This window comes from Triticum urartu, chromosome 7 (genome assembly GCF_003073215.2).
Source record: "Triticum urartu cultivar G1812 chromosome 7, Tu2.1, whole genome shotgun sequence".
Lineage (NCBI taxonomy): Eukaryota > Viridiplantae > Streptophyta > Magnoliopsida > Poales > Poaceae > Triticum > Triticum urartu.
The window spans coordinates 698,471,661-698,497,562 of NC_053028.1; the positions used below are offsets into that span (position 1 = coordinate 698,471,661).

The 25,902-nt window shown below is 44.7% G+C and overlaps 1 protein-coding gene across 3 annotated transcripts; it reads left to right on the forward strand.

The window, feature by feature from the left end:
• Positions 1-7,667: 7,667 nt before the first annotated feature.
• On the forward strand, positions 7,668-25,374 carry LOC125525107 (receptor-like cytoplasmic kinase 185). 3 transcript variants are annotated; one of them, XM_048690133.1, is made up of 11 exons: positions 7,689-7,825; positions 8,207-8,311; positions 8,953-9,097; positions 9,525-9,786; positions 9,985-10,204; positions 10,295-10,421; positions 20,154-20,366; positions 20,478-20,903; positions 23,684-23,833; positions 23,909-24,022; positions 24,962-25,374. In XM_048690133.1, the coding sequence occupies exons 3-11, from the start codon at positions 8,957-8,959 to the stop codon at positions 25,055-25,057; spliced, it is 1,749 nt and encodes a 582-aa protein (XP_048546090.1). In that variant the 5' UTR covers positions 7,689-7,825; positions 8,207-8,311; positions 8,953-8,956; the 3' UTR covers positions 25,058-25,374. The 3 variants fall into 3 exon arrangements, with proteins under 3 accessions (XP_048546089.1, XP_048546092.1, XP_048546090.1); XM_048690132.1 differs by lacking the exon at positions 8,207-8,311 and having other exon boundaries at positions 7,668-7,825; XM_048690135.1 differs by lacking the exon at positions 8,207-8,311 and having other exon boundaries at positions 7,668-7,825; positions 23,912-24,022.
• Positions 25,375-25,902: the final 528 nt, after the last annotated feature.

Here is a 25,902-nt window from a genome sequence, read left to right on the forward strand (position 1 = left end):
GCATGCAGTGAAGGATTGCACTGTGCAACACTACTGTTATATTTGTGACAAAATTGCTCATCCAACACTGCAGTGTCCGGTTCTCAAACTCCCTAGACCCAATGCTTTTGTTTTGGGAGTTGGTGCTGAGGAAACATACTTTTTCCAGTTGCCTGATTGCGTGGTGAAAGATCACTTAGCACCAACACAGACTCCGATCGCCCGAGTTCAGGCTACCGGTTTAATGGTACCGTCTAGTATTGTTGAGAGCCAGATTGCCAGGAGATGCCCGATACATGATCAATGGAAGTGGGAGGCTATTCAACACGGGCATGATGCATACCTTGTTAGCTTTCCGTCTTTCGAGGACTTGGACAGGGTGGATGGTATACAGATGACCGTTCCGTCTGTTAATTCTCAGGTGACCGTTACCGTATGGAGGTCTCAGGAGGTCCCTCATAAGCTAGAGCTCCAGAAGATTTGGCTCCATGTCGAGGGGGTTCCCCATACGGTGCGCCATTTTTGGGGCTTATGGGCCATGGGTACTTTGATGGGCAATACCTTGGATGTGGATCTTATTAGCCTGTGTCGCCGTGGAGTTGTTCGTATTCTCATGGGTATGACTAACTCTCAGATTTTGTCAAAGGACAAGGACGGCGCTGGGCCTTTTGTTGCTTCAGATGTGGTGGTTAAGATCAAGGGCTACACGTTCACGTTCAGGAGGGAGCCGGCAGGATACATTCCGGACCCTGAATTTGTCCCGTTCATTTGGAGATGCAAGGGTGATGATGTTGATGATGGTAGCGGCGCTAAGGAGAAGGATGATGAGATGGACACTTCGGAACACACTGGAAATCCGTCGAACCATCCGTCGTCTAGTTTAGCCCCGAAGGATAACACTCATGTGACTCAAGTTCAACGCCGGGAATTGTCGAGTGCTGGCTCTGGTGGTGCAACGAGAGGTGGTCCTGTGCTTTGGGCGGTCACTCCGTTTAACTCTTCGCCGCAGACGCCAAGAGGCATGGAGCTTGTCACGAATCTTAGAGTCAACTCCACTTTGAGTAGTTCTCTCGAAAGATCGCCGCGGGATCATACACAGGAGTCGTCCTCAACTTCTTCACCGTGCGCTTTGTTTGCATCGCAGCCGGCGCCGCATTCTCAGCCGGCATCATCGCAGTCCGCTGCCCTCCAGTTGGTGAAAGCCACCGGCGGCTCGGCGGGGCGCCCGGAATCTTCTTCAGTGCACCTACAACCTGCTGCGAAGGTGGCGTCGCAGCCGCCTCCGCCGACGCGGACGGCGGCGGCCAAGCCGGCCGTCTTCAAGCCGGTGCAGGCCGCCGGAGGCATAGCGAGACGTCCGGTCACGCCTGTGGTGAGCCGGCAACCCATGGCTTCAGTTGAGGCGGACAAGCAGGCAGCTCACGTGGAGCAAGACATGCATGCAGCTCACGTAGAGCTAGACATGCATGCTTCTAGTGGGCTTGGACGTGAAGGCCTACCCCAGGGTGTGCAGCCATGCATAGTTGAACCTACGGCTGCTGTTCAGTCTCAGTCGGAGCCGGACTTGTCCGCTGCTGCTCTTGGGTCTCAGGCAGAGCGGACGTGTTCGCCTCACCCATGCCTGCAGTCAGGCCATCTTTGGCAGCGGCGCCACGTGTACCGGCGGTCGAGATTGCCGGGGAGGGGGTTGCTACTCCACCCTCATCCCCTTCTCCAGCAGCAGTGCATGCGCGACATCCTTCACCAAGGGTGACATCCACACACCGAAGTGGCCGTCATGTGGTGGACAATGATGGAAGGACGGACACCGACGAGGACTCTTTGACCAAGGCTATGCGGCGTAAAACTGTGCAGAACCTTGACAACCAAGGTACTTCGTCATCGCCCAAATCATTTTTATCTTTTTCTACTTCATCCATTGTTGCTAAGTTAAATAATGTGGGTGTTAGTCTAGGAAATAATGAGAATGATATTTCTGTTTCTGCAAACGCTTTGAGACATTTGGAATATGACCGATTGAAGGTTACTCCACGTGTTATTAGCAAATCTTTTATCTCACATCTAGATGAGGAGGAGCTGCATGCCACATCAGATGGTCAGCTACTCGCTCATGTAGTAGGGGAGGTTTCAGACGTGGGTTTGGAGGAACCCGGGCTTAGTTCATTGATTGAGCTTACAGCTTTCGGTCGTAAATCCAAGTCTGATCGGTCGTAAAAAGGTCGTGAACCCTCTAAAAGGGCGAAATTTTCTAAATCTCCTATTGTTTCCTCATGAATGGCATGTTCTTTAATAGCAGAGGTCTTGGTGACTTGGCTAAACATCTATTCATTGCGGAATGTAATAGGGAGTACAATTTAGATTTTTTGGCTTTATCTGAAACGGGAAGACGTGATTTCTCAGTAAGTCTGCTTAACCGCCTTTCTGGCGGGATAGATTATAACTGGATTTCACGACCACCTCGAGGTCGTTCTGGGGGCATTTTAGTCGGCATTAACACAGAGACTATGGATGTTTTGGCTAGTTCGGAAGGAGAGTTTCATATTAAACTCCATATCCGAAGCAAAGCTGACAACTTCACATGGACCATCGTCGCCGTGTATGGGGCAGCCCAGGATGAACTCAAGGCCGTTTTTCTCCGTGAACTGGTTAATCTAGCGAAAGATAATCCCTACCCCATTCTTATTGGTGGGGATTTTAATTTGCTACGATTTCCAAGTGAGAAAAGCCGAGGTAGGTTTGATAATCACTGACCTTTCCTTTTCAACGCTGTCATAGACAGTCTAGATTTGCGAGAGGTTTCAATGATTGGAAGACAGTTCACTTGGGCGAACAGTCTTCTAGAGCCGACATATGAGAAACTAGATCGCGTTTTAATGGATACCGACTGGGAATCCAAATTCCCTATGGTTTCTGTTCGCGCTCTTCCTCGTATAGAGGCTATCTCAGACCATGCACCCATCCTCTTAACCACTGGATCGCCACGTCCACAACACCGACGCAAGTTCAAGTTTGAACTAGGTTGGTTGCATCAAGATGGATTCTATGAAATGGTCAAGGAGGTGTGGGATAAACCGGTTGCCGGGCCTACCCCAATACACAAATGGAACAACAAAATGCGTGCATTACGTAAGTTCCTTCGTGGTTGGGATAGGCACACTGCGGGTATCCTCAAAAAGGAGAAGCTTTGTCTTTCATCCATTATTGATGATTTAGAAGCTTTGGCAGAGATTAGAGCTCTCTCTGACCTCGAATTAGAGATCAAGAGTCAATCGAATGCCAAGTTAGCTCGCATGTTGCGCGAGGAGGAACTCAAGTGGTACCAACATTCAAACTCTCAGTTTATCCTCAAAGGTGATTCGAATAAGAGATATTTCCATGGTGTCGCCAATGGTAGACACCGGAAGAAACTTATTCATTCCCTACAACAGGAGGAGGGCATGATTGAAGGGCATGAGCAACTTAAGTCTTATATCACTAATTATTATAAAAATCTATTCGGGACTCCTCAGGAAGGAAACTTCTCAATGGATGAGTCTCGAACAGATGACATTCCCCAGGTTTCTGATGCGGAAAATAGCCTTCTAACAGCTCTATTTTCTGAGGAGGAAGTTAGAAAGGTAGTTTTCCTAATGGAGCATAACAAAGCACCGGGTCCAGATGGTTTTCCCGCTGAGTTCTACCAGAACTTTTGGGAGGTTATCAAACATGATCTCCTACTCTTGTTTGGCTGCCTTCATGCTGGTCAACTAGAGTTGTTTCGCTTAAACTTCGGTGAAATTATTTTAATACCTAAGGTTAATGAGGCTGAAAGGATACAACAATATCGTCCAATATGCCTCCTTAATGTTAGCTTTAAAATCTTCACTAAGGTAGCGACTATTAGGCTCAATATGGTTGCTGAACATGTGGTTCGTCCTTCTCAAACTGCTTTTATGCAAGACAGGAACATCCTAGATGGGGTTGTTGTCCTTCACGAAACAGTTCATGAATTGCATCAAAAAAACTGAATGGGGTGGTTCTTAAAATTGACTTTGAAAAGGCTTATGACAAAGTCAAGTGGTCTTTTCTTCAACAGACTCTCAGAATGAAAGGATTTTCTGCAGAGTTGCGCGCAATGATCCATAGTTTTGTGGCTGGAGGTAGTGTTGCCATTAAAGTCAATGATGACGTTGGCAACTATTTCCAACCAAAGAAAGGATTGCGACAAGGTGAATCAATATCGCCCATGCTATTCAATATAGTGGCGGATATGTGAGCGGTCATGATTGAGCGTGCCAAGGTTGATGGTCAAATTGATCGGGTAGTGAATCATCTAGTGGATGGTGGTCTTTCTATCCTTCAATATGCCGATGATACGATTCTCTTTATGGATCATGACCTCGAGAAAGCAAGAAATCTGAAATTAATTTTATCAGCATTCGAGCACCTCTCAGGGCTTAAGATAAATTTCCATAAAAGTGAATTGTTTTGTTTTGGCGAGGCTCAAGACGAGGCCCATCTGTATGCCGACCTGTTCGGATGCGGGTTGGGCCAGTTTCCGATCACTTATTTGGGTATACCGATACTTTATTGAAGACTCACAAATGCTGAATGGAAACACGTCGAGGAGAGACTACAAAAAAGGCTTAGCAGTTGGAAAGGTAAACTGCTATCTCTAGGTGGGAGATTGGTCCTCACAAATTCAGTACTAAGTAACATGGTACAGTATATGATTTCCTTCTTCCAATTGCCGAAAGGAGTTTTACATAGATTGGATTACTTCCGATCAAGATTCTTTTGGCAAGGAGATAGCGAGAGAAAGAAATATCGGCTGGCTAAATGGAGTGTGGTTTGCCGTCCCAAGGACCAAGGCGGGTTGGGAATTCATGACCTTGAGGTTAAGAATAGGGCCCTCCTTGGCAAATGGTTATGTAAGTTGTTGACCGAAGATGGTGTATGGCAAATCCTCTTTAGAAGAAAATATGTGGGTTCAAAGGCGATATCCCAGGTATACTGGAAGCCTGGGGACTCTCATTTTTGGGCAGGATTAATGGCAACGAAGAAATATTTCTTCCGCTATGGGTCCTTCTCAATTAAGAATTGCTCGGAAATTAGATTCTGGGAGGATAAGTGGTTAGGTAATGCTACTCTCCGGGAACAATATCCAGCTCTATACAATATTGTACGTCACAAGGGTGATACTATTGCCAAGGTTTTGGAATCATTTCCGCCCAATGTGACGTTCAGAAGGGATTTAATTGGACCTAGACTCCAATCGTGGAACATATTACTTCAACGATTATCCACGGTACAGTTATCACAGGGGTCCGATTTATTTCGTTGGAACCTACATGGGAATGGGCAATTCTCAGTGGAGTCTATGTATAAAGCTTTGATCCAGTTTGACGTGCCAGTTGATAATAATAAGAAGATCTGGAAGATGAAGATACCTCTTAAGAATAAAATCTTTGCATGGTATCTTTGTCGCGGAGTCATTCTTACTAAAGATAACCTTATTAAGAGGAATTGGCATGGAAGTACGCAATGTGTATTTTGTCCGCATGATGAGACAATAAAACATTTGTTCTTCCAATGTAAATTGGCTCGTTCTATATGGTCAGTCATCCAAATAGCTTCTGGCTTGTACCCTCCTTGTAGTGTTGCTAATATATTTGGCAACTGGTTACATGGGATTGATCACAAGTTCAGAATTCTACTTAGGGTGGGAGCGCTTGCCGTGATTTGGTCGCTTTGGCTATGTAGAAATGATAAGATTTTTAACGATAAAAGTACTTCCCTTATGCAGGTTATCTACAGATGTACTGGGACGCTTCGTTTATGGTCCTCTCTACAACGAGTGGAGAATCGAGACCTGTTTACGGAGGTGCGTACACGATTGGAGGCTACGGCGAGGGATACTTTTACCCAACTTGGGTGGCAGCATGATTTAGGATTGGGCCACCGACGGTTTAGGCGCTATACAAATATACATTTTTCTTTGTATTTCGCCTTCCTTTTTTATTTTATTTTTCGCTTGTCGTGAGGACATTGTTGGCTGTGTGCATCTTAACTATGCAGAGGCCGGGTGTTACTTAAATCTTTTAAGTAATAAAGCGCCCCTTTTCGAAAAAAAGACTATATTTTTCTTCTATTTGGCCATCCGATGGACCACAAGCATCAAAGAACACTACTAAAGCTTAAGCTAGATCTAACCTAGAAGTACGAGCCAGTACAAAAACTGGAGCTGTGCCATTTGTTTAGCAGGACAGACCGACCATTGAGGTCGTTGTTTCTGACGCTGTATGATTAACCAAGAGAGGAATCTTAGGCCCCCATTCAGACGGATGGATATTCTTTACACGTAGCATTGTACTCCTAGGCATCAATCAATTGGATTATACGAGGACGCAGCGTGAACCTCCTGACATGGTCATGGTGCGCACCAAGGACATGTTTTCCTAATATATACGCTTGAACCCCGGGCCATTTAAAATAACACAACCCAAGGTGGACAGTCCCATGTGAAGTTCAGGTTTCTTTACCTGTAATGCAGAGGAGGCATCCAAGAAGTTGCCAACTCAATCCCTGCAAGACTAGCGGCCACTAGGTAAGAAGCAAACAAAGAAACAAAGAAATGAAATGATGGTGGTGATCAAGGTTTTGTTATGGTCAGAAAACCACTAAACACGCACATCAAACAAAAAATAATGATTTGCTTAAAAAATTTGAACTTAAACTTTCGATCTATATATAGGTAAATACCATACAATCATTTATTTATAATAACAAACATAATAAGAGGTGGCGTACTTGTAAAAAAAAATCCCTCCATATTGGCATTTCGAATCCAAGGTGCTTAGACTTTTTCTGTTGTTAGATGCATACATATGTTGACAATAATATGAAAACATATATGGCCAATGAGGTTAAAAAAGGTGAAAGATTACTTGCAACGCCAGCAAGTTGCATGTAACCTTTTGCTGCCAGAGAATGGCTGTTCCAGTATGTTATATAACCATAAAGTTACGCGACTTAATTATCTATCAGAACTGAAATACTCAAAGCAGTCAGGGACTCAAGGCACACCTAAGACACCTACCTACTATGTAGGTGGAAGAATTCTGTACCAGAAAATGTATGTGGAAGAACTACCAGGTACCTTCCGAACTCTGAAAATGGTTGCTTATTTTGCAGGTGTATTTGTACATAGGTTATGTTTTATTGGCTATAAGCATGTATTTGCTCATTCATATCTTGCATTCTTGAGTTATAAGCTGATTGTCTACTCTCGCTGTGGACGTAGTGATGTTGTTCTCCTCTTGTTGTATTCTGCTGCTGCCTCTACATATTCTAGATCCGTGCATATAGTGTTGCTCATTTCATGATTTTAACGGTTAGTACTAGGGACGGTTTGTTAACACGCAACAAAATAGGATGTTATTAGATTTCCGCTATTTTAGTGCTGACCTACAGCTGCACCTGTGAGCCATCACATGCACTGTCCTCGTATGAAATTGTTAAATGTAGCTATATATTCTGTTCATGTCGTTCATTTTCCTTTTTCTTCTCGAGATCCACTTGAAACTTTCGGCTACACTGAGACTACCGGGGTTATCTAGGCGGGATTTGTCAGCCATCACGTGCATCATCGTAATCTGACGATGTTAATTAATAAATGTCTATAGATCTCACCCACATATAACGTTCGTCTCGTCTAGCACCTCTCCTCAGTCCTCATTTCTATGTATACCACCCCAAGCCCTCTCCTCCTTTCTACACCAACCTGATCCAGTCAAATCTTCCTGCGCCCCTCATCTAGTTGGATGTTCCTCGAGTAGTTAGCTGGATCCCCAAAGAGTTCTTCCAGGTTAGAACCTCCAGCCCTTTCTACCTAAATAGCCTGCAGTTTTAATGTTTGTATACTTTCTATTGGATTATATCCTGTCATTTTTCACATTTGAGAAACAGATGAAACTCCCATTGTTAAGTAGCTTGTTAATTGTGAGCCGGATATGTATTTGCTTACTAACATGTGCAGGAATTTCAGTTACAGTAAACTGAGAAGCTGTCGATCCGTGGTTTGGTAAACTGGGAAGTTGTATTGTTAATCCATAGCCTGTGCCTGCTCAATTCCTAGTTGCTCTTGCTCTTGCAGTCTTATCACCTCCGCTGGCCGGAGAGGACGGGAGCTTCTCTCTCCCTGTTCATATCCAGATCCAGAGTAGATAATAGATACTGTATGTTCCAGCGTTGTCTTCTCGATGCAACCTCAAGCGGTCGGACAGCAGTAAAGCGTCTCGCCCAGATCTTAAACTTACGGAAGCGAGCGGAGCAGCGTCCCTTCAGATCCGAGGTTTCCCCCCTTTCCATTAATCTCCCCTGCTTTGCATTTGCCTCCAGATCTGACCAATCAAGTGTCTAATCTATGGCCATTTCCACGCACTAGGCTGCTCCACTGCCTTAACTCTGCTTCTTTCTGATGTTCTTCACGCCGTACTCTACTTCTTTCTTCGTCAGCAACCAATGCCCCGGCCCTGCGGCAAAACCGGTTTCTTCCTTCTGCCCGTGTGCGCGTTTCAGGAGGCGACGGTGCATCCAGATGGCCGGCACCGAAGCTTGTCGCTGCTGCTGCACCATGATGTCCCTACTTCCTGACGTACCGAGCCCTTGTCTGCCATTTTGGACAGGCAGCGAGCTATTTCGTTTGGGGCAGGGAAGGCTCTGCAAAATATACGCATGATTAATTAATCTCCGGGAGCTTCTAAATGCTGCAAAATATGTAGAGTAGTGTTCTCTTCGGGATCTCTGAAAAATATTTGTTGTCGCGTGATGATTTACTAGACAACTTTCTCGTACAACCACCATATGCTTCTATAGAAAGGTACCAGTGATCTAGTCATTCGTCACTTCTCCTTGCAATGGTGCTCTAGTTGGAACAAACCTTTTTTTTTGTTAGTGTTGAAAGTGCATAGTATGAAATGTATTCCACAACAGATACATGGATCTTCAGTTCTTGGAGCGTATACTTGATGGAAGAGAGAAGCCAACAAATCTATCATTCACACTTTTGAAGAGTATCACACAAAATTTCTCGGACGATCGAGAAATTGGCCATGGTGGATTCGCAACGGTTTATAAGGTAAGTTAGCTTAACAGAAAGAGAATTACGCATATGTCATCATCTAAAGATCATGCTTGAAATTGTTATACCGACTTGAGCCTCAGTAGTTAAAATCACAGTATATATACAGCAGGTGTTACATACATTTCCAAGATACCCCTTAGTTTCTGGGGAACCCTGCGTATATATTGAAGTCAGTCAACCAGGCAGATTCTTGTACTAAAAAAAAGGGCAATTCTGCGTGTGCCGTGTGGTACACCTAGGATAGAGACACGGTGTGTCGCGCTAATGGCACAAACCTGTGCCCATGCATTAATTAGTTGGCCAGGGAGCCTCAAATATATGGTGGCCCGAGTGTTGTGTTACTATACTCCATCTCTTTATTGCATAGCACCTTCAAATTCAGCTAGACATTCTTTAAATGCTCACAAGAGAGGTTAAACAGGGAGTGCTCCCAAATGGGAACGTTGCGGTAAAGAGGATAAGGAACAGTCATTCAATCAAGGAGGCATTATTTTATCGTGAAGTTGACAGCCTGTTGAACGTTGAACATAAAAATGTGGTACGGTTTCTTGGCTTCTGTGCTAGCACAGAGCAAACAGCCATACAAATCAAGGGATCAAAACAACATATTTATGCAGAGGTAAGAGAAAGATTACTCTGTTTTGAGTATATCAGCAATGGAAGCCTGCAAAAATATATTACCGGTACGTTGTTGCATCCGATAGCTGTTATCTCTGTTTATTTATCTTTTTCCATTCATTTCATGTTGACGTGTTTTATTTACAATAAAGAAGGTGTAGACTAGAACACATATGTTGATGTCACTTATTGTTCAGTATATAGCATGCATAAATCAATTGTTGGAAATTTTCATTCTCGCTGCTACTTTTTCTATTATTCAGATGAATTAAGGGGACTTGAATGGAATACACGTTATAAAATAATTAGAGGCATCTGTGAAGGTTTGCATCATCTGCACAAGGAAAAGCAGATGTATCATATGGATCTGAAACCCGATAATATACTACTAGACAATGATATGGTGCCGAAAATCACAGATTTTGGTTTATCGAGACTTGATGAGAAGTCAAAAACTATGAGTGAAGAACGTCATGGATCACTGTAAGCTATGCATCAAAAGAACATGTTTCTTTGCATTTACTCTCACATTGTTTGATGTTCTAACGCATTGAAATACAACCTTTTATGCAGAGGATATTGTGCTCCAGAATATCTACATCAGGGAAAGATGTCATTCAAATCAGACATGTACAGTTTGGGTGTCATAATTATTGAACTAGTGACTGGACAAAAGGCGATCCCTAGTAATAATAACAATGTACGAAGGTTTTATCTCGCCATGGAGCAAATCTCTTTTCCGAAATATAGTTAACTTTCTACCTTGCATATTTGTTACAACATTTTTGACTAATCCTACTTAATTTGCATATTATGGTGTTGGATGGCATGCATATCTAGTAAAATTATACATGTTAGATGAGAAAAATAAGCCATGCGATGTTCTTTCTCAAAAACCTATCTGCGCACCATCGAGAAGTAAACTCTTTGGCAGATAGTGATATTGAGTTACACATTACTCGTACCACAGTTTAGGAAATTGATTCTGATGGATGGTAGCTTCATGTGATGGCTCATAACATTTTCAGCCATCTGGTCCCGGGTCACCAGCCCTGTCTCTTCATAGCTTCCCAGAGTCCTTGGACCACTCTCCCTTCACGCTAAAATTGTATAGTATACCATGCTAGGTTGCTTATATGTGACTTTGGTGGATTTAGGAAATACCCACACACTTGATTTATCCACAACAAAAATTAATTAGTTTTGCTAAATTTTAGTCGATTGAGACTTAGTTATGTCTCAATTAATGCTATATTCATGAGATCTTACGGAGAGATCCGTGCAATTTTTTCTTTTTTCATTTTTATATGTTATGTCACTCGATTGAGACTTGGTTAAGTCTCAGTCGACTAAGATCTAGCCACACCCAAAATTAACAGGAAGGTTCTTTTCCTACTAGAAAACACAAGTTGTGGGCGTTGTTTATTCTGTTTTTTACAAGACCATGTCAAAAGGGTAGCGAGCTTCTGCACATATAAGTAAGGCCGTTGTCGATTAAAGGACGACCAAGCAAAACCGTGACAAATGAGACAAATTCCCTAGCTAAACTAGACCAGGAGTGTTATCCCGGAGAATAGCAACACCGGCAACCCGATGGCACCAACTTGTTTTAATCACCTATGCGCCCCCTTGAAGTTGACAAAACCGATGCCAGCCCAAGCCAACCTCCACGTGGAATTTGTTCGCCATGCCTAGTGAATTGTGACTTGCGAGCAAGTTCTTTGGCAACTCCTCCAAGGAGGAAAACAACACACGTGGGCACCATCTTTGCCAGCATCGACCCCATTGAAAACGTATGATTTCGCCTCGAACCGCACATGACCACCCTATCAAACCTTGCGGAGGGGCTCACTACACCAATAGCCCTCTCTTGCTCCAGATCCGACATCTCGAACATGGGAGAAGACGAAGGAAGGGGAGAAGGCCCTGCTGTTGCCCAAATTGCCGTCTACGTTGTCGCTAGGTGAGTGTAGAAGGGAGACGGTAGGTGAGCACTAATTTAGAAGGGTGACGCCAAGGGGTGGCTCCCTGGGTTCCTCTGCCATCTCCTACCCTAGATCCGAAGTTCCGACATGACATGCGGGACCATGATGGCTATAACGATGTGGAGGATGATGGTGACCCAGGTGGCATCCTTGGACGACAACCTCTGCTCGTCCCCATAATGTGTCTGTTCCGGTTTGCGGATAGCGACGATGGGGCAGGCACGGGCTGGATGGCTCGTGATTTTTTGTTTTTGTAACTAACCCCCCTAACCAGCGTGTTTGTTGCATCAACGGTGAAAGTAGTTAACAGTGACGTTTAATCCCTGACCAGCCCAAAAACCGTCAATCCCGGGGTTTAGGCACCCATCAGTGATGTATGAATCCATAGTAGTGAGTGTTGGCACTGTTATCTCTAATGCAGTCTGGTAGGTGTTAAGTTCTTGTTTGAGTTCAGGCGCTTGCTGTAGTACTGGTCTGACAAGTATTCTTGGAGGCGTGGACGCTCAGCAAGGTTGTATTAGAGTCGGTTTGTCGATGTGTCTTAGTAGTGTCCGTTGTTAGTGCTGATTGATTCTAATTTGGTTTAGGAGTTCAAGTTTGAGTCAATTAGGAATTGTAGCACCACGTGTACGTGGTGTGCTCGAGTCTAGATACCAGGCAGGTTTAGTTATCCGAGTTCGAGTGGTACAAGTGCTGGTCTGGTTGATGTGTGTACATACACAGTAAACCACGTTGTGCTTTGCATTAGATTGTGTCCTTGGCCACCGAATTAGATAGTGCGCCTTCATCCGGTTTGGAGACATTATCAATATTATAGCTGTTGTGACTTTGTTTATCAGATAGGTAGTTTCAGGTTAGTCCATGTATTCATGATGTCAGACTCTATTGATGGCTGTATGTATAGATTGATGTAGAGGCATGGGTTATCCTCCTTTTCAAAAAATAGGAAGAAAAATAAAACCACTGCTAACTCGCAGGACATAACCGAACCAACCAGATTTGAGGAAATCCAACAACCACCACAGCCACCATGAAGTTCAACCTATGTTGACGGCCAGCACCACCCCCACCGCAACAGTTTTGGCTCTGGCCTCCACCGGAAGTTATGGTCCTTATATGTGTATATATAGTCCCCTTTTTGTATATCCTCATTATATATAAGGGGCTTCATGCATTTTACCATACATATACATGCATTGACCTTTGGCCCTCTGTGAATGTTAGTTGCTCATTATCCAACATGATATTAGTTGCCAGGTTAGCCTCTCTCCCGCAAGATGCAACTCCGTGGGTGCTCCACCCAAGCCGCCGCTGCTGCTATGCCCCGTCCCTAGTCAGCCGTTTGCTTCATCTCTGGCCCCCTCTACTCGGATCCGCCAGCCGCCGCTCCTCTGTGCCCGCCGCCGGCCATCTCCTGCTCGGCTCCACCCGGATCCGCCGCCACTGCTCTGCCAGATCCGCCCCCGACAACCTCCTCTCGACATCGGTCGCCCCCTCCTCGTCCGGCCGTGGCCACCTCCTACTCCGGCCGTGGTCGCCTCCTGCCCGTCCGGCTGCCTACGCCCTTGTCCGGCTGGTTGGGTGTTGTCCGTCGCCCGGCCGCTGACGTCCAGGTCGATCTGGATCCTCGGCTCCCCGCTCGCGTTTTGGCTTCGGTTGTGCCTCTGCCCGATCCAGATCCCGTCTCCTGTGACAGTTGACTTCCAAAAAAATATAAAAAATTAGAGACCTCGTCATGTCTTCTTCAGGCTATGTGGATGTTCCTCGGCGCTCGGTGATCTTCGACGGCACCAACTATGCCGAGTTTGTGAGTTTCATGCGTATCCATATGCGCGGTCTTCTCCTGTGGGGCATTCTGGCCAGATCCCCTCTCCACTATGCCGTGTTGCTCCCGTGGCTCCTACCCGCTGGTGCCGGCCTTGCTGTTGATGCTTCTTAGGCTGATTGGGATGCAACCAAGGCTCTCGATGATGATGCGGTTGATGCTTATGATCAGCAGGTATCGTCTTATTCAAATGATCTTTCTGTCTACCGAGATGATCTGTCTCCTTACACTCAGTGGTGCAATGATGATGCTCGAGCTGCTGTTGTTCTCACTGCGAGTGTCATCCCTCAGCTTGCTTCGGAGTTCATGGGCCTTGGCACCATTGCAGCGATGTGGTTTTATCTCTGTCAGCGCTACCAGCCCTCTGGTGATGCTCTGTACTTATCTGTGGTGTGTCAGGCGCACGCTCTTCAGCAAGGCGACTCTTCTGTTGATGAGTTCTACACAGAGAGCTCTGCCATTTGGCGCCAGCTTGACTCTCTCCGGACAGTTGTTTGTGGTGCTTGACGTTGCTGCCAGACCATACGGTCCGACTTGGAGTTTCGGCATGTCCATGAGTTCTTATCTCGCCTCCATTCCGAGTTTGAGCCTCACCGTGCTCACTTGCTTGCTCGTGGTTGTGTTCCTATGTCGGAGGTGCTTGCTGAGATTTGTGCTGAGGAGACCCATCTTCGTTCTGTTGGGTTGCTTGTCGTTTCCTCTATGTTGGCTGCTCGAGCTCCTGTGTCGTCCGCTTGCCTAACGGCTCCACCGTTCCTGCCCACACCTTCAGGGGGTGGGTCTCCCTCTTTATGCAGAGAAGGGCCGGTCACGCCGTGACACCTCCTGTGGCTATTGCTCCAGGTCAGGTCACCCAGAGTTTGATTGTCGCCAGTAGTAGCGAGACCCGAGACGCTCTTTTTCTAGTGTGACTAATGTGTCTTCCGCGACTCGGTCACTCACTGAACAGGACATTGTGCGGCTCAAGCGCATACTGGCTTCCTCCGAATCTTCATAGGTGGATTCCGCTAATGATGTAACTGCTTCCACCTCTCCATCACTCTGGCACATACATAGTCACGTACATCTTCATGGGTTCTGTATTCTGGAGCTTCTTTTCATATGTCTTCTGATTCTTCCCCGTTGTCTTCTCTCTGACCTCTTGATTCTCCTATTAATGTTCTCACTACCAATGGCACACCCCTTTCGGTTGCTAGTCGTGACACTCTTTCTACTCCGTCTTTTTCTGTTCCTAGTGTTTCTCATGTTCCCCCGTCTTACGATGAATCTCTTTTCCGCTGCCCAACTTACTGATTCTGGTTGTCGTGTCATTCTTGATACCGAATCTCGCTCTGTTTAGGATCATTGCACCAAGGCTCGGGTTGGTGCTGGCCCTCAGCGCCGTGAGTTAGAGGGCCTTTGGGAGGTCGACTAGCTTCGTGTTCCTTCTGCTGCCACCACTTCTGCCTATTCTCATGCTCTTGCTGCCTCCTCTTTCGCGTCTTTCTAGCAGTGGCATTGTCGACTTTGTCATATCAGTGGCTCCTGCTTGTCATCGTTGGTGCGTCAGGGCATCTTAGTTAGGGTCTATCTCTGGAGATGTTTCTTTACATTGTGATGGTTGTAGACTTGGCAATCAGGCCCAATTACCTTATCCTACTAGTGAGTCGGTATCGCAGCGTCCTTTTGACTTAGTTCATTCTGATGTTTGGGGTCGTGCTCCCATTGATTCGAAAGGTGGTCATCGCTACTATGTTCTGTTTATTTATGATTTCTCTCGCTATACTTGGCTTTACTTTATGAAATCTCGTAGCGAGGTTCTCTCTATATACAAGCGATTTGCTGCCATGGTACACACCAGTTTTCCACGCCTATTCATACTTTTCATGCTGATTCCGCTGGAGAGTGTATCTCCTAAATGTGGCGTGGTTTTCTTGTGGAACAGGGCACTCTTGCCCAGTTCTCATGTTCTGGTGGCCATGCTCAGAATGGCGTTGCAGAACGTAAGCATTGTCATCTGCTTGAGACTCGTGCGCTGATGATCGCCGCCTCTCTTCCACCCAACTTTTGGGCTGAGGCCATTTTCGCGTCCACTTATCTCATCAACATTCAGCCTTCAGCTGCCTTGTAGGGTGGTAATCATATGGAGTGTCTCACCGGCCACTCTCCTGACTACCTAGCTCTTCGCATGTTTGGATGTGTGTACCATGTTCTTCTTGCCCCGCGAGAATGCACCAAATTGATTGCTCAGTCAATTGAGTGTGTTTTTCTTGGCTACAGAGATGAGCAGAAGGGCTATCGATGTTGGGATCCTGTTGGTCGTCGGCTGCGCATTTTGCGTGATGTGACTTTCGATGAGTCTCATTCTTACTACCCACGTCCTTCCTCCTCGAGCTTTTCTGTGGACGATATTTATTTCCTTCTCCTTGATACACCCTCCTATGTGCCTCATGTATTGCCTCTTCCTCCGGCACGTCTCACTCTTCCTCATACACCGGCGACACCACCTTCCCCTCCATCCTCCTCCACACCATCCTCGTCGATATGTCGGCCTCTCTCTCGGTTTGCTCTCCACTACACTCGTTGCCCTCGTGTTGAGGATGATCCTACTGACGCACATTCCACTTCCGGAGCACCTCCTTTCACGCCTCCACCGGTTCATAATCTCCGTGCTCTGCCTCGCCCCCACTAGATCGCTATTCTCCTGACCGGTATGATCTCTCTACTATTGCTGAGCCCACTTCCTATCGAGCTGCCATGACTCAGGCTGAATGGCAGCTTGCGATGGCCGAGGAGATTGCTGCCCTTGAGCGCTCTAGCACGTGGGATCTGGTTTCCCTTCCTTTTGGTGTTCGTCCCATCACGTGCAAGTGAGTCTATACGATTAAGACTCGCTCCGATGGTTCTCTTGAGTGTTACAAAGCTCATCTTGTGGCTCGTGACTTTTAGCAGGAGCAGGGACGCGATTATGATGAGACATTCGCTTTTGTGGCCCACATGACCACTGTCCGCACTCTCCTTGTTGTGGCTTCGGTTCGTCATTGGTCTATGTCCCGGCTTGACGTTCAGAACGCCTTTCTCAATGGTGAGTTGCGTGAGGAGGTTTATATGCAGCCACCACCGGGGTACTGTGTTCCTGATGGTATGGTCTGCCTCCTTTGACGCTCCCTCTATGGTCTCAAACAGGCCCCTCGCGCCTGGTTCGAGTGGTTTGCCTCTGCCGTGACTGTCGTTGTCTTCTCGCCCAGTGATCATGATCCCACTTTGTTTCTTCACACACCTCCTCGTGGTCGGACTTTTCTCCTTCTATACGTATAGATGACATGATCATCACCATTGATGACTCTGATGCCTTTGTTAAGCCCTGCCTTCGCGACCAATTCCTAATGTCTGATCTTGGTCGCCTTCGCTATTTTCTTGGGATTAAGGTTTCTTCGACCTCTGCTGGCTTCTTCATCTCCTAGGAAAAAATATATTCCAGATCTTCTTCCCGAAGGCACAGACTCGAGTGCAGCATCGGTTCTTTCCCTCCAAACTTAGTGTTGTTAACCCACCATGAGTTTGGGGGGGGGGGGTGTGGGGGGGTGTTAGATGTGTATAGTCCCCTTTTCTGTATATCCCCATTGTATAAAGGGCTTCCTACACTTTACCACACATGTACATGTATTGGCCTTTGGCCCCCTGTGAATGTTAGTTGGTCATTATCCAACAATGATCATCAACATTTTGCAGCGTCCCTGTATAGAAGTGACATAGAGGAGTAGCAACTAGGAGATGGGTGCTGCAGAAGGACAAACTGGTGATTCAGAACAAGCGATCATGACATGATGAAAGCGTCGCAAGCTTCAGGCGCATCCCATGCAAAGTTAACGTCCTTGTTCTGCATCAGACATGAGACATCAAGGTTCCAAAAGCTACGGTGCATGCCTGACGTTTAGTCTACTCTGGAACGCCCATTCTTACGCCTTGGAAGCATAGCACCATGAAGCTTTTGTGTTGTGTATAGATTGACTATTTGTCACCCTGGATGAGGAATAGTTATTCTTCACCTCCTCTATTTTAACATCAAAGCACCGTAATTTTACGTTTCATCAATTTTGCCTTATTCTAGACGTAAAATGAGAACGTAGGAAAATGTATAATCGCCATAAAAATATTTTATGTTATGTAAAATTATTAATATAAAATTACAGTGTAAACTATACATAAAATGCAATTTTTGAATCTTGTGACCTATATTTTTGTTTTCTTATGCCAAATTTTAGTAGTGAATAATATGAATGTACCTATTTGTATTTCAAATGTAATTTATTTGTGAAACGACCGTAAGATTACCTCGGGTGAAAAATAACTTATTTCTGTACCCTAGATGATGAATAGTATTACTATATGTATAATAACGGTAACTAAGCGTGACTGCAGAATAGCTTATTATACACCCCTAGTAACGCTCTATTCAAAATATAGTAGCGTATCATACAAAATATAGTAATTTGTTTCACAATGTAGTAAACTAAAAACTTGGACAGTATTTTTTTTTCATAATTACTAAATTTTATACAGTGTTTTACTAGATTTTTTACATAGCGTTACTAGGTGTGTAGAACTATTCTACACTCAGCTTTCGCAAACAGATTTTTTTTCTTTTGAAAAAGGAGGTTGAACCCCTGGCCTTAACCAACAAAGCCTTATAAGATAAAACATTAGGCCAGTTTTATTAAATTATGCAACAAAGCCTTACAAGATAAAACATTGATCTATTCGAAGCCACACTCTAGGAGACAAGTGTCGCCACACCTACAACCTTAATGATGGGGGTGGCATGATCTGGGCGCCCTGACCTTACACCTATGCACATCACCTAAAACCGGAGCACTGGTTTAGCAGATCCTTAACGCGCGCCGCATGCGCACGCTCCCAAAGTCGTTGTAGCCTTCTTTCACGAACCCATCTTCAGGACGGGGGTCAACGCATAGACCTTGCCAGACTTGCCATCAACGCCATAAGGATGCCAGGCAATGCCACCGCCCTGCATGGGTGCATAATCATGAGACCGCCGCCGAGACCCCGTTAGACCAAGCCGCCGAGACTCGCCGTCTTTGACTAGGAAGAAAGCATGCCGCTCCACCTCAGCACCCCTCCAGCCAGCACTTGCCCTAAAAAACAATGCCCTCGGGAGGGAGAACGGCACCACGCGCTGCCGTCGTCTGATCCAGGTCTCCCCGATTAAGGGTTTCCCTAGAGTAGCCCTGGCTAGAAGACGAGAGCTATAGTAGCGATGCCTTCAACAAGGTAACGACACAAATACACCACCATCGCCCGCCATGACCAAAGTCGGCCCGTTTTTCACCGGCAGCCGCACATCCCCGAAGCCGCAGCCGGCTAGATCGCCACCAACCACGAGGTCAGTGTCGACACCATCATCTGGAGCCATTGCCCTAGCTTTCGATCCGTGAACCCAAAGTGTTGTGGTTCTCCCGCATCTAGCGTCATCGACTTCAGATATAGCTCCAGCCGCCACGCGCCTCCTACGACGAAACTGGGCACGGGATCCCGTGAATCGCCGCCCCGGAGGCACCGCCACATGGAGCCACCTTCTCGCCTGTCATCCCCGGCGGAGGGGCGCTGCCGCCAGCGTTTTCATAGCCAATGCTTTGAGGTTCTTGTGCCTCAAACAGGTCACACCCTTGCCAAGTCCGCCGTCCTCGCGATGCCATCGGAGCAACGTCGTTCCATCAGGAGGAACAACCGCAGGAGGAGGATCTCGCACCACCGTGCACTGCCCCTTTAGATAGCCGCGAGTTGCCAGATCCCCGCCGTCCCCTTCACTAGCGGCACGCGGGCTTTCCCGGCGTCCGCCTCCGGGGATGACGAGGGGAGAGAGGGGAGGGAGGAGGGGGCTGCGGCGGCGGGGGAGGCCAGGGTTTACTCCCTCGGTCCTCCTGGAGGATGTGACGTGAGGGAGCCTCTTCCTTTGTTCCTTCGGAAACTGAAATACTCTGTTGAGAATTGAGATGCTACGATTTTTTGCTTCACCATTTTTCTAAATAAAGGGAGAACTTTCCAGCTCTGCATGGAAAGACTACAACAACCAGATTTGCACATGTTAAAGAACATAGTTTGGATGCGTTATATAGGGAAAGCTTGAAGAACCACTTGAAAAACTTACAAAACTAGAAACCATTTTTTTAATATAAATCAACAATATTCAGAATATCGAATTAGTAGCCACAACTTCACTACGTGCATGCCGGGAGAAAACCCATCTGTATTGTCTCTAGCGCCTCTTTGTATGTATGAACCCTTCTCACGTCTCTCTCTCTCTCTCTCTCACACACACACACACACACACACACAGAGAGAGAGAGAGAGGAGAAAAACAAAGAACATGGGATGCTCGGTATGGCAAAAGATCTTTGGAGTGAGTGAGAGAGATATTGGGATCTTACGTGATTGATGATATTGGGAATTAAAACCTTATCTCTCTCTTTTTGCATTGATCCTTAGCATCCGTCGCCTTGCCTAATTTTGTGTAGATCAGAGAGGCTTGTCTAAGCTGGTTTACATGTCATCATCCCGATGCTTGAGTTTTTTGTTGTTGAACATTTCAACTTATTCTATGTCACATTTTGCGGGATGACAGGTACTTAGGAGATGGAGGCACAGATGGAAGAAAACTGGGAATGAAACACCATTTGTTTACCAACAAGTAGCAAAATGCCTCGAAATTGGGTTACTCTGCAAGGAAATTGACCCATCCAAACGGCCTTATGTATGGCATCTGATACATGTTATAAGAGAAGTTGAAGGTGCTAATGCAAAAATCAGCAATGCCTATGAACATACATTTGGACATGTAAGCTCGTAAGCTGCCTGGGAATGATTAGTTCGCTTTGGACTATTTAGCCCCCGATTTCTTTCTTTCTTTCTTCTTAACACATATATGTACTCCTGCTCCTTTATGCAGATAAGCCCTTACTTGGAAGATGATATGCTTGGAATTGAGCCACTCCAACTACATTTTCCTTTTGAGCTCAACAACCAGATGTCATGTGAAATTCAGCTAACCAATGATACAAACTCTTACATTGCCTTCAATATCGAAAATACAAGCCCCCTGTCATACCACACACAGCCGCAGAAAGGCATTATGCCACCACAGTCCAAGTGCAATGTTGAAATAACAATGCAGCTGCAGGGAAAGGCACCAGGATATATGCATCGTGCAAATGAACTTATTGTGTGGAGCACCAAAGTGAATGATTGCATTGCAGTTGAGGATATAACTATGGGAATGTTCATTAATGATGCGGTCAGAGCTGTTGATGAGGTGAATTTGGATGTTGTTTTTGACGACAATGAGCCACAGGAATCAAGTGACAAAAGCAATGAGGTCAGCTCTCTAAGAATACTAAATTGCAAAGCCTCGTCTATTTCGTTTGTGTCTAGTGCAAATGATCTTTGATTGTAGTTAGAGTGCCAAATTGATAAATATCCAGCTCAATCTGATTTTTAACTATTTGATACCACAATATAATCAGTTGTCCTATTGTATGTAGATTAGATTGTCTTGTGCTTCCTTGTCTTTTCTTTCATGAAGTATTAATTCAACAAATTATTTAACTGTTCATGAGTCAGAATTTTGTTTGTTCATAAGTCTCGCTAGTTGTGTGTGTGCATCGGTGCGTGATACTCGCACCTAGAATGAGGTGAGATGGAAATTAAGAAAGAGAACATTTTGTGAAGCTCTGTCCAGTTAATTATAGGTAAGTCCAAATGTAACTTGTGTGCAATGAATAATGGTGCAACCAAGGGTGATGTATGGAAGAAAAAAGCGTGCAAGACAAAAATCTAAGACATTCAATGTATATTGAGATAAGTGAACTATTGGTTACGAGGGTGTCTCATGCTTTTTTGACCAAAACTATACATAACACTAATGCACCTGACTCCCAAGCAGGGGCCCGTGCGCGTGTGCATTGCACCAGCGTGGGTGTGAACGGCAACATGGTTTTAGTGTTTGTTGGGACGCGGTCAACATGTTGGTCCCATCCACGTGACTCCCCCTTCTCTCTCATCTTCCCTTTCCTCTCTTCGTGGGGTCCATACCTTTGTGCGCTCCCATTTTTTTCGGTTTTTCTGTGAAGCTCCAAAAGCTCATAGATACCAATTTTCATATTCGTTGAAATTAACACTTGAAAACAAATTAATTTTAGAATTTGGGGCAATAGCTTCCGAAAGTCGGTAGTGTAAAATCAGGAAAGTGCCAAAAATATAAACTTCCCTTTTTTGTATGTCGGAATTGATAGTACCCTGGCTCCCTGGTGTGTAACGGCTAGTTAGCCCTGCTCAGAATTGAATTAACTATTATTGTAAGTCTATGACTCCAGCACTTGTTTGTCACATCGGCTACTATGACCAAAAGAAGTGATTAGGATCTAGGATGCTACAGAATATGATATCTTACATTCAGTTTTTCGTAAAGAACCGCAATGTTGGAGAAGGTGTGGAGTATATATAAACTTTGATAGGTGAAGTGGTGGTTATGGTTCAATGGCACATGAATAATTACTGAGCCATGAGAAAAATTGGACCAAGTAGTTCACTTACTGATCTTCCACATGAAGTTCTATCAGATACAAGTATCCACTGGTTGGACTAACTCAGATCATATTATTATAGAAAACTAGGATACTTGCCCGCTCAAAATGCATGGGCAGCATCTTGAATTTAATTTAACTTTTTCATCAAAAAAGCATTGCTGTGTATTAATTTAATTGATTAAAAGGTGTGTAGCGTGATCTTTTTTATTTTAATGAAACACAACTCTTCCATCAAATTTGGCACCGACATCACGCACAAGCATCTTGCACCCCAAAAAAATATGGATTTTTTTTGCTATTTTTAACTATTTTACTGTTCGGCAGGAGTAGATGACCCTGGGTTCAGAGATGAATTATCGAGAAAACAACTTCTATCTTATGATATGTGATGTTGATGGAAAACATAAACTTCGATACATATGTTTTTACTTTGCTTTTATTTGAGATGCTTGTAAGATCAATGTTGCAGCTCTCCACTTAGTTGTAAAAGCGAACTCGAGTTCCATTTTTCTAAAGGGATAGTTTTGTGAAAGAGATCTAATTAACCATTGCAAGTTTACAAAAACTGCTTACCAGAGACCGCTTCATCCCTTGCAACTAGTGTTGCCGTTCTTGTGGGTGGCAAGGGAGGATGAGGAGGAGGAAGCGGGGAGCGGCAAAAATTTACTAGTGTGAATCACAATATACTGTTACTAAATTCTTTATTCAAGAAATCTCACACATCGAGGAATATTTTTGAACTATTAAAAATGCAGTAATGATATGATTTCCATAAGAGTCCAAACTTAGCATCCCATCGTCCTTGGTTACATGGTTGTCTTCCCCGCGGCAGATGGCACGCAGCCTATTTTCCCAAACAAAAACGACATGGCCATGTCGTTCTTAATAGGAACAACATGTCCATGTGGTGGGGCGGCCCTAGTTATTGTCGTCGTACCTAAAGATGAGAAGGCATGTCAGCCGTACTGCAGTGATTTGCTTGTACGGTGAAGCTAAGGGCTTTGTCTTATGTTCTTCTGGCACACAGCGTGGGAGTGTTGCCATTCTTGTGGGTGGCAAGGGAGGAGGAAGAGGAGGAAGAGGGGAGTGACTACTGCCGAGTTGCATGACATGCGAGGGGCCGCTCGGATAGCTGGTGGCCATCATGGGCCGAACAGGGCTGGCAACACGGGCTGGGTGGTGTTCGACGCAGAGCTAGTAAACGTCTGCCCAAGACTGGCATTTAGAACTACTACCAATTTTTGAATACTAGTTGATCATGTGGTAGGCTAGTGGTCCCTATTGCTTATGGGACACTGATTAAATCTGCTTGGGTCCCTAGAATTATGGGAAAACACCTCTAGCAAATATGTGCTAGAGCTGCAAGTATACCTGCCTATGAATGCCATGGTATAAGATGCAAGTATTACCTCCCCGCAAAAAAAAATGCAAGTATTACCTGTCTATAGTTTTAAAAAAGTATTAACCGTCTATGAATGCTATTGTGTAAAATTATTCGAAGCAAATATGCTGCCTACAATTTCCATTGTTCAAGAACAAACTACTGGTATTCTGATTTTGATACATTCAGGATGACCAAGAAAATGAAGAAGGTAGCCTGAGCAAGTCACGAAAGGAATTAAAGAAGGTACTTGGTTGTTCTTCTGGACAAAATAAGTCGGATGCCGATGATGATGATGATGATGATGATGATGATGATGATGATGATGATGATGATGATGTAATAATCCATTCACAGAGAGTTAATATTTATTTTTATTTTATTGATATGGATTTCATTCTTCCCTTATTTCAGCAGGATGTATCTCCTGTGACAGAGGATGAGATCAGGACTGTTCTTCTTGGAGTGGCTTGTGTCACCACACAAGATTTAGTGTCCATATTTAAGTCTAGACTACGAAGTCCAGAGGTAGGATTCTTCAGCATTATTGTTGCAACTTTTAAGGCTGTTGCATTCTTTTTCACTAATTACTAATAATGATGCAGCATTTGTTCTAACCACGTATATTAAGAATTGCAGGCAGTCCTGTTTTGCATTAACTCAGAATATTTTTTGAAGGATTTAGTTATGGTTTGTTAATTGTCACGCATGAAGACACCTCCAGTTTCTTGGACCTCGTTGATGGTGTGCCTGATAGTCAGAATTTCTTGTTTTTAATAATCACAAAGTGTCATTACTGAACTGGGAATTGTCGGTTGGCAATTTGAAAAATACTCCCTCCGTCCCAAGATAGGTGTCTCAATTTTGTACTAGTGTTAGTACAAAGTTGTACTAAGGTTAAGACACTTATTTTGGGACGGAGGGAGTAGGAACGAAGTTATTGCTGTTAGTAACTTGGCATCCAGATTTGGATACAGTCAGTTACACCGTCTGCAAGAGTGTCGTGCATTGGGGCATGGACGCTATCAGGCTCCCCATCCACCGCCTTTTTTTTTTTGAAAGGCCATCCACCGCCTTCTGGTGATGCTATGGTTGGCTGGGTGCCTGGATGGAGAAGTCCGCCCATAGTCTACATCAGCGGCTGTGCTATTTGCTAATTCGATCCCAACTTTATCACATCTAATTTTGGTAGTACTATTTATATTGTTAAAAAAATCTCATGTTGTTAAAAAAACAGTTGTGGGAATAGTTCTAGTGGAAAAAAACATGTTTCTTTGATGTAACTTGCTAGGCAAAGCTTTAAAATTCATAGAAGAAATCATGTAAAGCTCAAAATTGGTTGTGTTTTGCACTCGCTAAATGTTTAGTCCTTCTCTGTAACCAAAAGTGTCTATCATGCTCTTTCTACCAGTTTGTTGAGTTGACAACCCAATTTGTTTCTTGATCTCATTTTGTCTTGCATCGCAGTACAAGAACGCCTTTGCTGAAATTCTGAAGAAAATTGCGACGATACGGAAGACTAATGGCTACAAATATGTCGTCCTCAGAGAGGATAAGAAATGATGAGCTCAAAAGTGGAGATTTCCTTCATTGCGAAGCTTCCTCTTGTGTCTTTCTAGGGATAATAGTTTTGTATTATATTCGGTCTTCTGACAAGTGTATGACGAACTTCTACTGCAGCTTGCTTGTAGAAATCAAATAACGATAGGTGCTATGTTGTCATTCCCTGGAGTTATTCTAGAAGAAGTTGGGAATTACAAGGTTACGATGATGTGTGAGAAGAGGTATATTCATGCCAGGACAGTGTTTTCTGTTTGACCAGGTTCTTTAAACCTATGAATCCAAAGTGTAAAATCTAGAACGATGTTCCTAAGAGTAAAGTTTCATTGTGTTACTCAGTACAGTTTTTTTTTGTTGTTGCAATTTTCGAGTCCCATGTCACCCAAAGAATAGTGAGCGTCCCTAGAAGCTATAGGGTCTCTACCTATTTATCCCTAATAATAAAGCAAATAATGTTTCTAGTGGTACTTCATAAGATTTGCCCCCAAAATTGCCAATAATTACCCCCATGCCACCGGTAAGTGGGAAAACGATTCCTTTTTTTTACAATTCGCTACACAGGACTTGGTTTATTACCAGGCAGCAGAAGCGGACTAGGAGCACTCGGCAGCGCAGCACCCTGAAATCCTGCCCGCTACCCTAGTCGCTCGGGATCCGTGCCACTTTTGACGAAATGTTTTGTTACGTGTGAATACACAACCCACGTGTAGAAAGAAACATTTTGTACCTGTACTGCTCCATTAATATGAACACAGAAGAGTTAAGAGCGGGCAGCAGGAGGCTCGATGCGGCACTATTTGTACACGAACACGTCACCGTATACCTCCAACGCCGAGGGTGATGCACCG

Excerpts from the sequence above, each read along its gene's own strand:
- LOC125525107 (XM_048690132.1), top strand. The coding sequence starts at position 8,957 with ATGGATCTTCAGTTCTTGGAGCGTATACTTGATGGAAGAGAGAAGCCA. Across the intron at positions 9,787-9,984 it reads CCTGCAAAAATATATTACCG|ATGAATTAAGGGGACTTGAA; the intron begins GTACGTTGTTGC and ends TCTATTATTCAG. Across the intron at positions 23,834-23,908 it reads ATGATGATGATGATGATGAT|CAGGATGTATCTCCTGTGAC; the intron begins GTAATAATCCAT and ends CCCTTATTTCAG.